This window comes from Triturus cristatus, chromosome 6 (genome assembly GCF_964204655.1).
Source record: "Triturus cristatus chromosome 6, aTriCri1.1, whole genome shotgun sequence".
In the NCBI taxonomy this organism is placed as follows: domain Eukaryota; kingdom Metazoa; phylum Chordata; class Amphibia; order Caudata; family Salamandridae; genus Triturus; species Triturus cristatus.
Window position 1 is genome coordinate 47,561,188 of NC_140589.1, and position 17,605 is coordinate 47,578,792.

At 44.1% G+C, this 17,605-nt stretch overlaps 1 protein-coding gene across 1 annotated transcript in view; it reads right to left on the reverse strand.

Annotated features, from left to right (window-relative positions):
* The window catches only part of GLP1R (glucagon like peptide 1 receptor), a 1,134,570-nt gene that overhangs the window by 182,950 nt on the left and 934,015 nt on the right, over window positions 1-17,605 (reverse strand). Inside the window, exons 9-10 of the mRNA XM_085609494.1 lie at window positions 16,355-16,424; window positions 1,128-1,216 (exon numbers count right to left, since the gene is read on the reverse strand). Coding sequence (XP_085465620.1) covers window positions 1,128-1,216; window positions 16,355-16,424 — 159 coding nt within the window. The remainder of the gene's footprint in view (window positions 1-1,127; window positions 1,217-16,354; window positions 16,425-17,605) is intronic.

Sequence of the window (17,605 nt, forward strand, 5' to 3'; positions counted from 1 at the left end):
GGGATCTCATTTGGAATACAGGACGCTGTAGGGTCGTGTTAGTTCAGCTTCGACTTCCAATTGACCAGGGTGTGCCGGGGGACCCAATTTCCACCATTACTGTTTAGCAGCACAACTACATTAGTTGCCGAGCTGGTTCTCTGGGTGAGAGCTTGAGAACTGTCTGGCTGAGGCATGACTTGAAGTTGGCAGGGTTTTTCCAAGCTAGTACTTTTCGGTGGCCCAAAAACGTTCAACCACTTCCCCCGAAGACTCACCACATCTCCTCAAGGTGGCCCTACAGTGTTTATTATTAAAAAACCTCCACATCACCAACCATTTAGCCCCCATGTAATATACCGCCTGGCCTAGGTACCACTGGATTGGAACACATTGAAAATTGAAGTCAGCGAGGCTACGGCCACATGCACCAGACATAGGCCATGCACACCTGTGACTCACGTACACCTGCACACACGTGCTCCTTCTCTCGCACAGGGATGGGCGAAGGATCTGTTGTTTTTGTTACTGGCAAAGAATTGAACATGGTGAGATGTGCCAGTAGGTCCTCTTCCCTAGCTGGACATGCAGAGCTAACTCTCATGTGTGCACTTTCGTTTAATCTCCATTTACAAAATGATAATTATTTTTATATATAATATTGTAAAGCACGCAGCTACCCAAAAAGTGATTCCCGGCACTGAGCAAAGGAGGAGATGACAGATTAACAGCTTAAAACAGCCAGGTCTTTCGGCCTTCACCGAAATCAAGTAAAAAAGTACAATTTCTCAGGGACTCTGGAAGGGAGTTCCACAGTTTCGGACCCTAGACACAGAAGGAGTGCCCTCCCATGCGAACCCTCTGAGATCTCAGCGGGTATGTGGGCTGATAAGTACCACCAGAGGCTTTGGCACCTGCGGTGCTCCTGGTGAAAGAAGTGCCTGTTCCAAGCCTCGCTCTGCGTGGCACCAGGTGTGGCTCGCACCCTCAGAAGGAACCCTGGCTGAGAGAAGCTGAGGAAGGGTACTGCTGCTCCAACTGAGGGCCAACAGTGGTTCTCGTATTCTTCAGGCATGGAAGCGGCTCTCACAATCTGCATCTCATGGTAACAGTGGGTGCACGGTCACATCAAACCGCCTCTCACTCACCTACATTTTGTGTCCGTCTTGCACATGAGGTTCGCTTGCAGCTTGGAGACGATGATGCACAGCACTCTGATGAAGATCAGAAAATTTAGCTAAGGGAAGACAAAGAAGTCCAGATTATCCTGTGTTGGGCAACGTTTACTGCAATATAAGCAGGCAAGCAATGCACATCTGTAACTAAAACATCTGGTCCGAAAAATAGGAGCTAAGCACGTATACAAGTTTAGTCTGTTGTACAGTTACAGGACTTTACATTACTTCAACTATTTCTCAACAGACATTTCATTTACAAATCAATATTATCATCTACCCAGTTCATTAAAAATTATACTACAGTATTTAAATTATTTACATCTAAAAAATAAATTATTTTGAAACACCAAATAGTAAATAAATACACCTATCTTAATGATCGCAAGCACTGGTTACACCCTTCAAATATTTCAAACTTCTCTCTCACAATACTGAAAATCGAATCCCCTGCAGGGTAATATGGGTGGCCAAAGTGTCATTTACAAACACAAAGAATACTTTGTTGTGTGGCAAGTTCTTATAAGATTCCGCAATAATAGGGGCAGGGAACTTATCAAACCTACATTTCAGATCCATTTTCCGGTCCTCTATTCTAGACAAATCGGTTAAATAGCAGATGATCCTCCTTCCAGTCCAAACACTAATCTGTCAACAAGATGTCCGCTACGGCCTCTGCGCATGCTCAGTCCTACAGGGGCCTCAATCAAGATCTGCTCACAGGGTTATGGGAGGGCCTGGAACACAGAGTGAGACGCAGGCTCTGGGGTGCCCACGTGAGTAACCTAGACAGTGGGAGAAGGATAAGAACAGAGATGGGTGAGGATCACGTGAGCTGGGCCGCCACGCCGCGTGTTCCGAAGGTGGCGCTCTGCCCCTTCAACGAACCGCTGGTCAGGTAACAAGCCAGATGGGAAAATAAATGTCTTTATCTCACACCACGTACGAGCTTGAACTCGTCTCTTACCCATGAATGCCTCTTTCCTCACTCACTGCACTTGTCAATTCTACAACATTCAATGTAAGCAAATCAGGAGACAATGTAGTTGCTCGAAGTCCACAGCTCACGCTGAACTAGGAACCCGTATATCTCTGATAGACTGAAGACGGCCCCTATATTGCTCTGGCACATGATCGGGCCCCGAGAAGAAATGGGACTGAACAAATTAATGAGTGATGCAATGGAATTAGACCACGTGTTGCAAATTCCTTGGCTGGGATATGTCAAATCTACATGCGAGGGGATCGGCTACCAAAACCTTTTACGAATCCTGAAACCTGTAAAACACGAGACAAGGATCGGCTGAAACAACGCGCCCAGAACCATTGCATGGGAAAGAGAAGGGTGGGCGAGCATGCACAATTGTCCGTAATCAGCCTAGCCGCACAGGGGGGCTTGAAACTCTATCTGACCCTGAAATGCAACGACCAACAAAGGTTTATTCTGACCCGATTCAGGGCACACATGCTCCCGTTGATGGGAGGGCTCCCAAACAACTGTCACTCCCTGTCAGAGTTAGCCCTGCGCCCGGGCGACACCGGGACACCCATTACTAATTTGCACGTAGTATTGTTTTGTAAATGTTATGAAATTCCTAGGAAGAGATACATCTTACCTGCAAACAAAACACTTAAGGCAGTGCAGAGCAGCACTTTTATTTTTAGAACGTTTACATGTGTGCTGTGTTGTGTCCTCTTACTTATGGCAGGTATTGAAAATAAGGAAAAGTCTGCAGGGGGTCCTTCCATAAGTAATGCGCACTACAGGTCAACCGTTGTACTTAAAATGAGTTCTGTGAATGGATGAAACTGGTGCTTCGTTTAATTGGTCACTTTCCCGATCGTTTTTAACTAAATTCTTTACTTGAAGAGTTTTTAAAAAATATTTTAATGCTTTTTAGGTCTCGGCTAGCGATGGCTGCGCTTGCGCAGTCTCGCTCGCGAGAGATAATGACTTGGGAGAAGAGGGGCTTGAACCCGCCCCTCTTCTTCCCTGTTCTCCATTGGCTGGCCTAGTAAATGCTGGCCAGCCATTGGAGAAGAGGTCCCGTCACTCCAATCATGCCCCGTCCTTTTCGGATCGGGGGGCGTGTTTTTTGCGAAAAGTCTCAGGGAGGAGACAACATCAAAACACGCCCCCGAATCCGAAAAGGACGCTCCCTTTCTCCGAGGCATTTCTGCTGTGCCTCGGAGAAAGGCGGTGGTGTCTTCCGGTGCTGTTGCTGGGGTTTTCTGCCAGGTTCCAGAGCAATTGTTCGCGCTTGTTTGTCCAAAATGCGCCATCTTTTGATATTTATTTATACATGCTTTAGCGTGCTATATTTGCTGTGGGACTTGTCTTTATATTTAGTGTAATAATAATAAAATAGATATAGCTCTTCTTGAGGCGCTTCTCCCGCTTCTGAGCCCAAATATAACAGGTAGTAAATGCTCCCAACCAAAGAAATTTGTGGTGTGACACGTGAGCAGTTTTAACTGTGACAAAATCGTGTCTGTTCCTGTATTTGTCCGACTGGCTGAGGCTCGAAATACGAACCTTGCTGTTGGTTGTAGTGCTGCAAGACTGCGCAACAAACACGGGTGGTGGAAGGGAACAACGCGACCCCGGCACGCTCTTCCTCCACCCTCACTCGTCCAAAGGTGACGGTGTATGCCCTGGCGGCACCAATAGCCTTTGGCCTGCTTCCTACAGAACCATGCGCACCCCGATGGCACAGCACGCAGTGAATATATACATCCTTTGTTCAAGCGATGACAACAAATACCCCTTGCACAATATAATGCACTGCGCTCTTTGTGCGCCGTCGCATTGAGCTGACTGGAGTGCGAGCTAGTTTGTTTGGCTATTGAAAAGCCACAATGAGCACCCACCAGTGCAGTTTTGCGGATAACATTCCTATCACATTCTATACCACTCTGCAGCATTTTTGAAGAGAGCGGATCTAAGCAACGGAGGCGAATTTATTTTTCGAAGATGTGCAAAGTATATCTCTGTTTTTGAAAAACATGTTCACAACCTCCTTAAATCAGCCGCAATTTCAACTACTGTTGCTTTGTGTCTGAAACAAGATGCTCTTGAATTGTTACTTTCTGCCTATTAAACTATTGGGCATATTATCAAGGTCCGGAGTTAAAATTATCGCCGCTTTATCGGCAGAAAACTGCCGCTAAAGCGGCGATAATGGGCTTGATAATATGCCGATGTGAATTCCCATAGAAGCCCATGTTGACACCAGAACATGGGCTTCTATGGGAATTCACATCGGCATATTATCAAGCCCATTATCGCCGCTTTAGCGGCAGTTTTAAAATTTTAACGCCGGACCTTGATAATATGCCCCCAAATTCTTTTAGATTCAAAATGGCATCTAGAAAATGCGACAGCACTAATGAAATATGCGTGCCCGACTGATGAATTCTAAGCCATTTCACTCAAAATCCCACTGAGTTAGAGACCCATGCATGTCGTTTTACACCCAACATGGCTGCACCTATACATTGTTTCACATTCGAGTACCACCATTGCATTAAAGCAAACAACTCAAATTGCAAATGGTAATAGTACGTACACCTTAAAAAAACCTGCACTTTAAGTACATTAAAAATTACAAACTCGAAAAATAATCAAAACATTACATAGGCCATGGTAATACCCGACAGTGGCATAACTGATCCCGAAATACATTCTCTGTTTTTGGCCCGGTTCCTGTATTCTGTACTACTGTTCCCTAGGACTCCGTCCGCAAGACACTAGGAGCACTCACGCAGCCAGGGCCGAGGAACCGGAAGCATGTTCTGCTGGATGTCGTCTGTGGGGGACAGCCCGGCCCTTAGAGCACACTTTGAAAAAGATGTCCGCTCCAGATCGGATGGTCAGGGCAGTATCTGTCTTGTTAGCTGCCTCCGCATCTGCATTTCCTAATGTTTGGAGCTCCTCCTCGCCTCGAGTAAGGGAGTCTAGGGCACAGAGGTAAGTACAAGTTACTGCCGTGCAAAGCCCCTTGTTTTCTGGATCTAAAGTGCCTTTCTCTCCAGTGACCTACCTGCTGCCCCCACTCCCTTTATGGCTATGTCACTGGTGGAGCAGAGAAAACTGACTCCAAGGGGCTCTGGAGGGCCTGTCGGAGGGGAGAGGACAGGTGCACGGGGACCCCCAGGTGCCCCTGAACATCCCAATGTGTAGTTCATGGTATCTTCGGGAAACATTCCCAGTTCTCCGCTCTTCCTTCCCCAAAATCATGAGGGGATCCCATGAATGCGTAGGAAGTGGGGAGGTACGATAAACTGGAGTCCAAGAAGTCATTTGTACTATTTTCATATGTAATTGTGTGTTTGAATGTAATGTTGTGGCGCCTATTGTAACGTGTGAGATGTTCTGCGCATGTTTGTAGTGTTAAATGTGCCCTAGTATGCTTCTTCTTGTGTTTTTGTGTACAGACTACACTGATCAGGAATGTGATCACAAACAGGGGCTCATTGCCTGCTTTCACAATCCCCCTGCTAACTGCGCACCCCCTCCCGATGAAATGTCACCTGTCCCTCCCCCACCTCTTGTCTGCCTTCACAGCCGGGAGCGCAGCCTCGTAACAGGGCGCTCGGCAGCTGCCTGCCCTGCGTGGGTCAGGAGAGGCGTCTGCGCACTTAACCCCCTCCCTGTCTCCTATTCTTTCTCTCTCTGTTACTTTCATCGCTTCCTATCGTTCTCCTTTTCTCTCTCCCTTCCTCTCACTTTCTGTCCCTCTCCTCTTCTCATCTTTGTTACTCTCACCTCTTTCTTTACCTCCCCCATCATGCTGTCTCCCTCCACTCTCCTTCCTCGTCTCTTTCTCACGTGTTCTCTTCATTTCTCGCAAGTCCTCTTCTTTCTAACTCTTTCTGTCAGTCTCTCCTTCTTTTGGGGGTCCTTTTTCACCCTCTCTGTCCCTCACTTCTATGACACTCTGTCTGTCATCTTTCCTCTCCATCCTCTTCCCTCTTTTTTTCTCCATTGCATATTGCGTCATTTCTTTCGCAGTCTATCTGTACTTTCCAACACTCATTGTCTTACCTTGCACTTTCTTTCTTCTTTATTTGTTTTGCTGTGTGCCTATGTGTCCCTTGGTCTGTGTTGCTCCTCCGCCTCCCTCTCTTTCTTTTGCTCTCCATTCTATTCCCGCTCTCCCCCCCCCCCTCTCTTTGCTGTTCTGCTGCCCGTCTACCCTTTTCTCTCGATCCCCACTTATCATTCCATTCTCCTCGGTCCATCTTGCTGCTGTCTTTCTTTCCCATCTCTTCCCCCCCTCTCTCTGTCTCCCCTTCTCTTTCTCCACATTCTTTGATTTCTCTTTGCTCTTCTATCTGCGATCACTTCCCACGCCCCTGTTTCCTCATTCTTCGCGGTCTCTACGCCCCGCTCTTGCTACTGTCTTTCTCTCTCTTTCCTCTGCCTGTCTTTGTGTCAGTGGGAATCCTGTGATTTGGGAGACTAGCTCGCCTGCAAAGTTTTTACAGAGCCTAAGTTGGAAGGAAGAAAGTAGTGTCAGAAAAAGAGTCCATCCCGCCACATACACCTTCCTTCTCTTCCCTCGGGTGTGTCACCCTGTTCGCGCGTGTGTGCATGTCTGCGCGCGCACGGCGCATATCGCAATCAGTGTGGTAACGTATAGTGCCTCTCACCGTATCTCTAAATCTGCATGTGCCTGTCACCGTCTATCTAAACAAGCATTTACAATGCAATGGTCTCAGCATTGGTAAAGTTAGAGCTATTGGCATTGCTCATGACATTATTTTTGTTTATGTTTTTGTTTTTAAAACATGTAAAGAAACGGCATTGTTATTTACAATGTCAATAGCTTAATCAGTGTGTGTGTAGGTGGCTCTGTGTGTGGGTGCAAATGCAATAGGTCTCGCTTTTGAGGGTGATTAAGCTATTGACATTGTAAATAACAATGCCGTTTCTTTAAATGTTTTAAAAACAAAAACATAAACAAGAATAATGTCATGAGCAATGCCAATAGCTCTAACTTTACCAATGCCGAGACCATTGCATTGTAAATGCTTGTTTAATTGTGTTTGTATTGCACTTTTATGATACTGAAAAGTACCGAATAAAGTTACGATGATGATGAGGAGGAGACAATGCGCAAATCTGACCACAAAGATCCCCGCACTCCAGAGAAGAGGCCAACGACTGCTCGCTTACAAACACCCTGTGTAGAGGAGACTGACCCATCTCAAAGGAAGGGCAGCGGTCAGAGTGGTCTGACTGACACAACCAAACTACAATTACTGCTGCACTGCTTATATCCTAATCAGACTACACTCTTCTGATGAGTTCTCTTACAAGGGGAAGGAGTTAGTTGCTTTCTTGCTGTTTCAGGGGGGGATTGGGTTGTATTTTAATAATTTACAAAGTGAAGCTATTTTACTGATAAATATAATTTGTCAGTTTCAATGGAGTGCATTTGATTTCTTCACTTAAATATTGAATGAAAAATGAAGAACAAAGGGATTTTGATGGATAACATGTAAGACCTGGGGTGACTCGACCAGTGGCGTGCCGCAAAATGATGGTGAGGGGCTGCAAAATGTGATGAGCCGACTGAGTCTCCCATATCTCACAAATATTCATTCACTGCATTACTGGGGGTGTCTTGAAGGGTTGGGGGTCCCCCATGGTACCAGGGCTGCATGGGCCTGCCTTATGCCCCTGCACTCGATGGCTTCTATATTATATGTGACATATGTCTTTCTAGCTCCTAAGTGTTTGCTTGCGTTATAATAACTATGTTTTTGGGAGGGGAAGGTAGGCTGTAACTCTATGGAATAGAATGACAGATCATGTCCAGGCCTCTTTATTGGGAAAAGTATATTTTCAACGAGCTCATCAGAGAGCAGCTGTTTTGGAGGTGAACCGCAAAGAGTATTGTGGCTGATGTAAAGAACAAACATCTTGCCTTCTCTGTAGAGTTTGTCTTTCCAGAAATCGAGACAGTGATGTCTATTCATGCAGATGGAAATTGTCCTTATGTATATAACTCGGCTACCAACAGCAATAAACAAAATACTACACAATTCCTTTTTTTTCCACAACAAGAACATTGCATTGGATGTACAAGTTATAGTTTGCACGTCAAATGTGCAAGCTATGGTTTGCATATATACCTTTGACTTGCACATTTTAGTGTTTTTTGTTTTTATAAATCCACAACCAGTGCTCTATTTTTACTGTGGTTTTAAATAAAATTCTGAGGATTTGTGGAAGGTGTTAAAATCAATCCATACAATAGCTTCATTTTAACATTGTTTATTTCTGTGAAAACACATATACTATACGTATATATTAAACAGTAGCAGCAATAGGTACCTCAGAGTTTCCATAGGAACAGCCTTGGTATTTTGCCAATAACTTTCAAACCATTTGATGAATGGTATTGAATTGAATGAATCGTCACAAACCTTCCAACTAAAAAGTACATCCACCTCAGCTCCTTCCTGAGAAGCTTCAGGGTGATCTGTCAGCAGGGGCCAAGAAAAAAGGAGGGTCCTAAAACTATTCCCCATGGTAATTACAATAGGAAAATATTGGAAGCAATACAGAAAAAACTGCTCAATGAAATTACACCAAATTTGGCAGAAAATTAGAACTTTACTTAGAAAGTCTGCTTTTCATTAGTTGGTGTAAATCCATTCAGCCGGTCATGAATGAGTTAAAAATGTAAATATATCAGGACAGCGAATAACACAAACATTGATTGAGAAATATCCTGTGACGTGAATATTGTGTCAAATATATTGTCACTACAAAAATACTGTGGATCAGAATATCAAAGGTAAGAATATCTTTTTTGTCAAAATTGTGTTTATTAGCAACAGAAAGAAAGTACAAACCATGACATCTGTAACACAACGGAATGGACTTGCAAGTAATGATTGGGAGAGAAAAAAGTACAAACCAGACCCGGACGTGGAAGAGGCGAGCTTTACCATAACAACATACGCTAATGTAGGGATACAGTAGTGCGAAAGAGGAGGCGAAGCACGCCCTAAGACCATGCCCTGGAGACCCCCAATGGGCAATACCTAGAGTCTGGTAGTCCGGTATCCGCAGTCTATGTGGAGAGGAAGTGTCAATTCAAGCCGCAGCCTCCACGTCATGGAACATCAAACTCGTTTTATAGGAAACCCAACACCCCAAAAAAAACAACCCACCCCCTCCCACCCCTCGTACCCAGTAAAAGAAAAGAGAGAGAAAACAGAAAGAAAAGCGAGAGCGATAGAGAGAGAGAAAGAGGAGAGACCCGGGGAGGGAACCCGGAGGCCCAGGACTGGAGACGGACCCAGCAAGGGCGGGGTCAGGGCAACGCCTCATCTAGGCGGCATAGTGACTGTGAAATGAACTACCAGGGGGACCCACCAGTAGTGGCTTCAGCGGGCTACAATTGGAACAGCCGCAACCCTCTAACATGCGGCGGGCAAACAGCCACCGGTAGACCCTGAAGAATATCTTTTTTGTATATAATATTGTTTGAAGTATATTGTTGTATTTGATATTGCTTGCTTTTATATAGTTGAAAAATGCGGTGTTACCCCGAAACCGGTCCCGGTCCCAGGATGCTTGTTTCCGGTCCAGTGAAGACCTGGCTTGGCAGTTTGGGCTGGACTGTTCCCATGATGCACAGGGTCAAGACTGATTTGCATATAGCTGGGTCTGAACTGGGGTGGCGAAGTGAGCTAAAGAATGATGATGGATTCAACCCAGATCTGTGACTGGGGGTGAGTGTCTGAAAAGTTACAGCGCTCCGTCCATCATCTCTTTGTGTTTGCTATAATATCACATATTACAATTTCGACTGTCAGACTGTCGACCGCCAAAGCAGCGGTACGATGAAGACCACTTCGGCAGCGGTCTCCCGTCCGAGGTATTATGATGTTCGTGATGGGCCAGAGGCGGTCTTTCTGACAGCAGTGATGTTTTTTTTCTTTATTTGTCGATCCATTTGTGTATATTTTGACTGCACAAGTATCGCATATATACATATGCATGACGCTTGTGAAAAAATACCTACTACCCTTTGATGGAGTTTGGATGATATGGGCCAAGTAGAGTTACCTGGAATTAGATGCCTAAATGGTTGTTTCCTTTGGGGTCAAGATATTGCTGTGAAGGGGTGACCTGGAGAAAGGGAACCACATTAGAGAAAGAAGAGAAGAAGAGGAAATGTGTGAGTATGTGCCACAACACCTTAGATTTCGCCAACTCGAAGCAGGCGGTCCCACCGCCACAGTCAGCTCGTTGGAAAGCCAACTTGTAATTCAGACAGCTGTGAAACTTCTCAGTGCTGCCCTATGACAGATGTTTTCCCCCCACTGCCATCGAGGTTGATCATGCTAGTAGTTCCAAATGAGTATAAGCCAGTGAGTCCTCTCTGCAGCACTTGGTCACAAAATGTGCAGATCACCTTATGTCAGAGGTCTTCAAACTTTTTGATGCTGAGACCCCCCTGTCAAACGTTTTTAGGTGTAAGGACCCCCTTCTGATGAAAATTTGTAGAACCTAGTACTCCTCATCATAGACAACTATTGACAACCATAAACACCCCCAATTTCCACAGCAAATCATTTTTACTGTGGGGAAATAATATTAAAGTATTTAGCAAACCAAAGGTTAGTGAGCGTGGGGGTGTATTCAAAGGTGTAGCTAAAAACAAAAGGCCTCATTTATGAGGCATTGGCATAAGACAGCGCCGCAAGTCTTCTTGCTGCGTTGCCCTCTGCTGATGTGAAAGGGTAGGAATGCACAGTATTTATGAAATACGGTACATTCCTGTCCTTTTCCTTTGCCTTGGTGCATAAGTTGCTGCCTAGCACCAACATAGACAGGATTGTTTTTGTACAGGAAGAGGCACCTTTCTTCAAGACAACAATCCCGAAAGGTGTTTTCCTCTGTCGATGTGAGATGCAGAATGCAGCACACATGGAATAAGGAAAAAACGAGTAAAAATGAAAACATTTCTCCCCACTACACCTCCACTGGAGAGGCGTCAGTTTTTGGAGCTGCCCCAGGTTTACCTGATTTTGTAAATATGGGGCAGCATCAAAATACGTGGATGTTGTGTGGGAACCTCTCACAAAGCCCATAGAACACCTCCTTGACGCAGAGTAAGACAACACAGTGGCTTGTGCTGCTATGTCTTACTCCATATCTATGAGGCCATGCCAAGCCATGCAGGGTGACTTTGCACAGTTTCATGGGTATAGTTGAGATGCTTGTGCCGCCGGAGCATTACAAAAATTATGCTCTGGTGATGAAAGCCTCTCATAAATAAGCACCAAAATATTCTGTATGTTTTTTAGGTTTTTCATTAACAGGTATCTACATATAAAATAATGTGTAGAGTAAATGAAAAATAAATTTAAAAAAATGTTACTCAGTGGGAAATGCACTGTAGGACATCACAGTGTAAGATAGAGTGCTGCAAAACATGCAAATAGTTTTTCAATAAAATGGTGCTTCCAAAATGTAGATTTTAGTAATACCAGAGCGTATGTAATGCAATTTTCTCGTTTTACACAACTGTCCCTTCAACACACCTTTGGGGGTACTAAGAGCTCTGTATACGCAGTTAAAATTAAAAGCACACACTTCACAGCTCAGTTATTAACTCTTTGCACTACCACTAAAAAAACAAATCTTTGTCATCACAAAGCTTGGAGTGATTTGATCCAATAAAGCGAGAATCAGCCCAAGGGCACCCTTTACACTTGCAGATTAACTTATAGGCACATTTGCATTTCACTCAGCCAAGCCCACACCCTGCACAAAAACTTTACACAGCGCAAGAGACTCTTGATGGAACTTCAACTGATAAAGATCTAAATTAGCCTTCCCAGGACTGCTGTCTTCATTTAAAATGAAAGTAAATCTTTTGGATTGCAGGCACAAGTGAGGTTGGGGAACGTGCGACCCTCTTCCCTGGCCTCTGCGGCCCTCCTGGGGGTCGCGCCCCACAGATTGAAGACCTCTGCCTTATGTGCTTTCACTTCTTGGGTGCCTGATGAATTTTCAGGTAAGAGACTGTCTGGGTTTCCTGAGGCTTTAGAAGCTGAAGCTTTTTTAACAACATGTTTTCCTTCTTTTTGCCAATTGTGGAGGTTGTGTGCTTCAGCTTACTCCCGTTTCAAATAAGGTGCTGACTTTTCTGGACATAATCCTTCTTGTAGAAAAGGAGGTGGATGAGCTGATAATGGTGTGTTCTGCACAAAGTGAAACTCCAACTGGTTATTAAGAAAGGAGGGCTCCTTTTTCCAGAAGCAATGGACTGGTTTTCCTAAAGTGTGGAGTATGTAACCTACCACATGCCTCCTTTCATTTTCTTTTGTTCTTTAAGGATTCACGGACACTTCCCGCCTCCTACATTAGGCACACTACTATGATACAGAGAACCCCTTTATAGGTCCATGACTCTCCTGCGATCGCAGAGGCAGGTTTACCCTTCCGGGAACCACAAATCCAATAACTGCCTCGGAGACCCCTGTACATTTTTTAATCAATGTCGTCAGTAGGAAAACTAATTTTAATATATTGTTTAAGGCTAGCGAATAGTTAAGTGCAAGTAAAACACCACAGCTTTAGTGGTATATTTCAAAGTTTTCATGTTTTAAGCTCTATACGATTCTTGGCACACTGGACCCAACCATGCCTATTTCTTAGGATCCGTGGAACCATACGGACTATTACAGAGGTTTGATTGGTCATGAGGCGTGGATCCTTATGGGCTATTACAGAGGTTTGATTGGTCATGAGGCGTGGATCCTTATGGGCTATTATAGAGGCTTGAATGGTTCATGAGACTGCATTGCTCCACTTTCAAATAGTTCTTGACTTTCTTGCCTGGACCATTATACTCCCCGACACAGAGCTCTGTAGCAAAGGAGACAGTATATTTCTTTTGCCATAGCTTTTTGTTTTGGGGAAGCAAAGTTTTTTCAACTTTTCTGATGGCTTGTGGACAGTAGGAGAGGAGCTATTGAGGGGATGATGATGAAGAAGGAAATGAAGGACAAGAAGATTTGCAAACTAGGGATCCAGGCTCCCATCTGAATCCATCATCTGAAAAACGTTCACCACTGGACCAGGTGAAAAACAAATGTGGTGTGACGTGCATTGTGTGCTTTCAAAGGCTCAGCAGGGTTAGCCAAGGAGGTGCAGCTTCAGAATCAGTGATGCAGAACCATCCTAATGCAGGTCTTGAAGGGCAGTCCACTGCCAGCTTTCAGGTGCTATATTTTGGCAGAAAAATCCATTTGAGATGTCAAGTGTGGCTTTGTATTTTTTCTGCACTATGTTTTTCATTAACTGCACTGTGTGCATTTTGGACAGCAAATGTCTTTGTGCAAGTGTTTAAATGTCTGTAATCCAAAACTAGACAATGTGTATTGTCAGGTTTAATGACAGGAAACAAAGGATTGTTCATTGGTGAGGTGCACGTTTCAATGACCCCTGATATTCAAGTTGATCTAAGATCTCCCTGACCTGTTTTTTAGATTATTGCTTTATTGGGTATTGCCTCTGTGCATTTGGTGAAACTTTTAACGGGATCACTTGGTCGGTTGAATCCTCATCCCATCAGACATGATTTTTGTACAATGCTGGAGTGAGGGCAACCGCCCACTCCTGTGCATATGCATGTTCAAGATGTATGGGAACGAGGTCAGAGAATGCTGGAAAAATTACAGTTTCTCCCTTAGGGCACTCCATAACGAATACTGGCGGCCAATCTTGTTTGGCTAATAGAATGTCATAACCAGATGATAGGTTTTTCCAAAAGAGACCTTTAACTTTCCTGGGCTTGTCTCCCTCCAATTGGAGTGTTATCTCATGTAACTTATGTGGGACGCTCACCCCCGTATCTGGTGTTTCCACCGTGATGTAATCATTCAAGTCCGCTGTCACCAGAAATTCCATTAGGTTCTGGCAAGCAATTGTTACTTCTGCTGTACGGTCTAGCATCGTCAGAGCCCTTCCCCGTTCAGAAGCTGCACCCTCAGAATTCTGGGCATGTCTCTGGACTTTGTACGCTCCTCTTTGTGTTCTGACCGTCCTTCTCTCTCTGAGTTTTTCGTCGAGCCCTGAAAGGAACGAGAGGAACGTGTATCAGTGTCCTGATACCTGTCAGGTTTCCTAATATTATCCCTATTCCTAAGGTTATACCTCTTTTCAGAGGGCTCCTGTGGAGGAGATCTATCCCGGGATTGAGATCTCTTTTCTCTGTTATTTTGTTGTTTTTTATTATCCCATTTCTTTTTAGAAGAAGCAGGTGTCTGCTTAGAAGTGTCCTTTTCAGGACTGCCCATCAGTTGTGGTTTTAAAGCTTTCCCATCCAAACTTGGTTTCTCTCAGAGATACACAGAATAAACAGTCTGGGCGTTTCAATAAGGATTTATTGAACAGTTGTTATTCTTGTGTAGAATATATGAGCAGCAACAACCATTAGACAGTAGCAGAGATATATGATGAGCATTATAGTGAATATAAAAGGATAGTGCAGTTCTACCATCTTGCGATAAGCATGAATAAATACATGAATATAAAATGCAGGATGAAGTGCACATACTCCTACGATGCCTATCTAGAGGTACCTAAGTGTACCTGGCATGTGAGTTGGTGTGAAGCCAAGAATCCCGCTAGGTTTTAGTCGAACCCCATTACCTGAAGTGTGAGAATGTAGGAGCCCTTCTTGGTCTTGAGTTGGACACCCAGCGAGGGATGTTTAGACCACTGTCAGATGGAGCATCTGCATGCAGGAGCCTCAGCGTCTCTGGTCAGTGTGTCGGCCTGGAAGTCTCGGTTCCCTCTTCCTAACAGTAGCAAGATGTGCTGTATTTATGCAGAAAGTATCTAGGGCTCCTTTGTCCCTTGTCTCAAGTATTAGCCATTGTTGGATTTGAGGATGATGTATGGGATGAACCTTGTAGGTAGATATAATGGGGTAGGTGGTTTAGCCCCTGCCTGGTTTCCAAGAACCCTCATGAATATTCATTCATACTGTAGGAGTCCATTGATGAAGTTAGAAGACTCTATTGTTTAGGAGAAACCCTCCTTCTGCACTCAGGGCTGGAACTAGGTAAAGGTTCAATCCTAAAGGCTTGTTACTGTGTAGTGTAAGGGGGATAATGTAGGTGATAGTGTATGAAATTACCAGGGCCTATGTTAGGGTACCTATATGAAACATAACAAGAGGAGTTCTTTAAAACTTGAAAGTGGTATATATTTAGTATGCAGGACATAGTAGTACAAACGTATTAGCTGGAATATGATATGAATACTTTGGTATAATAATGTTTGTGAAAAAGAATTAATGTGCAGAGTACTTGTTAATAACTATCATACTGCAGTTTTTGTTAGCAGGAGAATTATATGCTTCACTAATAACAATGTGGTAATAGCAGTGAAACACAGACAACATAAAAGTATTTCCTTGCATTTTTAACAAAGCCTCTGTGCCTACGTATCTTTCACACAAGACTGTATGTGAGGAACATACACAAATGACCCTTTGGTGCACCTTTTAAAGAGCATATGTGCAAGCAAGTATGCACTTTCTGAAAATAATAAAAGAAACTCTAACATGACAGCAAAGTAAAAAAATAATAATACAGAAGGGTGATTAGTGAGTAACACTGATCAGGCTGAGGCATTCATGCAGCTCCCACTTTCTAAACAAAACTGCAATAAATCAGTATTTACAATGTTCATGTGCCAGAAAGTAGGTATATCAAAAGACCGACACTGGGCTTCAATTACAAGCTGAATGTCATGTTGCATCTACAGTCTAACAATTGTACTACTTGATGCTCCATCACCAAAACCCAATGAGAACACACATGGCACAACCTAACCAGCCCTGGAATGTCATGGCCTTGATGGACAGCCCATCCAAGCATTGCAAACCATGAAAAACACATGAAATGTTTTTGGGGAAAAAATGATTTCATGAGGCTCCACACAGCAAAAGTTGGTTTCAGCCAGAGCTAAGCCACGTGTTTCTGTGCTTTGAAATTGGAGGAGCCATTGGCAGAAAAATTAGGCTTTTTTTCTGCAGATTCAATTGGCCTCCTCTGTGGGTGCACCTGGGTCGCATTAATGATGATAACAGCAGAGTGAATCATTGCTCTTAACTTGTGAGTGTTTAATTGTGTGTACGTCCGCCATGACTCACCCCAATGGCTGCTAGAATCGGGATTCGGATGATCAGCCAGTAATTCATGTTGTGATTACGGGTCCAGCAGCTGAGAGAGGGAGAGACAAGAGTAAAAACATGTTACTACCTCAGGGACGTGCGTCACATCCTTCTGCTCTTCTTCAGGCAGACAAGAGCTCTCTCCTAGATTGGTGTGGGTGAAAACAAGGGCTTCATGACTCCAAAGGGACAGCTGAGAGCCTTTGTCCTCAGGGGGACATAGGCACAGACCCCAGCATCATTTGCTGCTTGCACACTGCTTCCACTCTAACTTGCAGAGTAGCCTTTGAGTAGTAAATATGAGTCTTACATCACCCTCCAGGTACGTTCACTGTACCAGTACCGTGCCTTCATGAGGCACAGGCATTGCCAATGGACGACCAGGTACCACCTGGGAGGTGTATGGGTTGGAGGTGTGTGGCATGCTCAGAAAATGTCCTAGTGGTATATATTCAGAAAATCAAGGAAGTATACTTTTCTATGGAAGAAATATTTTATATTGAAGGAATATATCCCATATATCTATATGAAATACAGGCATATATTGTATTGCATTAGTTTCAACAACCTGAACGATGCTCGTTCATCTGCACTAAAAAAGAAAGTCACCTGAACCACTTTACTCATCAATGAAACATTAATCATTGAGTTTTAATCCAACTCACAAACAACCTTCCAAAAACATTCCTACAGAAGACCTTCAGGCAAAAAAAACCAAATTGTGGCAGTGGATTCGCAAGAATAGCACTCACTCAAAAATGGACACACAACAATTAGTCCCCTTGGTCTGTCTTTCTGTCAGCAGAAAGCCTTTGGTTTGTTGATGGGGATCAAAAGATTCACAAACTCACCTTCAGTAGCACTATTTCTGATGGATACTCTATCAAACCACAGATTCCTCGCCTTTAGAATGGGCAAAAGACTAGATCAGGAGAAGTTTAACAGCAGTGCTCGCGCACTCCAGCAATGGGCTCCAAGCAGCACTAGAAGTGACAGAGCCGAGCCGCATATAAACAGTACCCCTACATTCTTGCATTTTCTTGTCTCTCCCTTTTCACACCTTCAAACACAGAGAGTAGAACAATTGTTGGTGACAGTGTGGAGATCTCTAACTTGGGTCACGTTAAAGAGGCCACTCCACAGAACAGGAAGGGCAGTGAGGGACGTGTGGTATCCACTAGAAAGAGCATTATCGAAGATGGGTAACATGTTCTTTCAAAAGATACTACT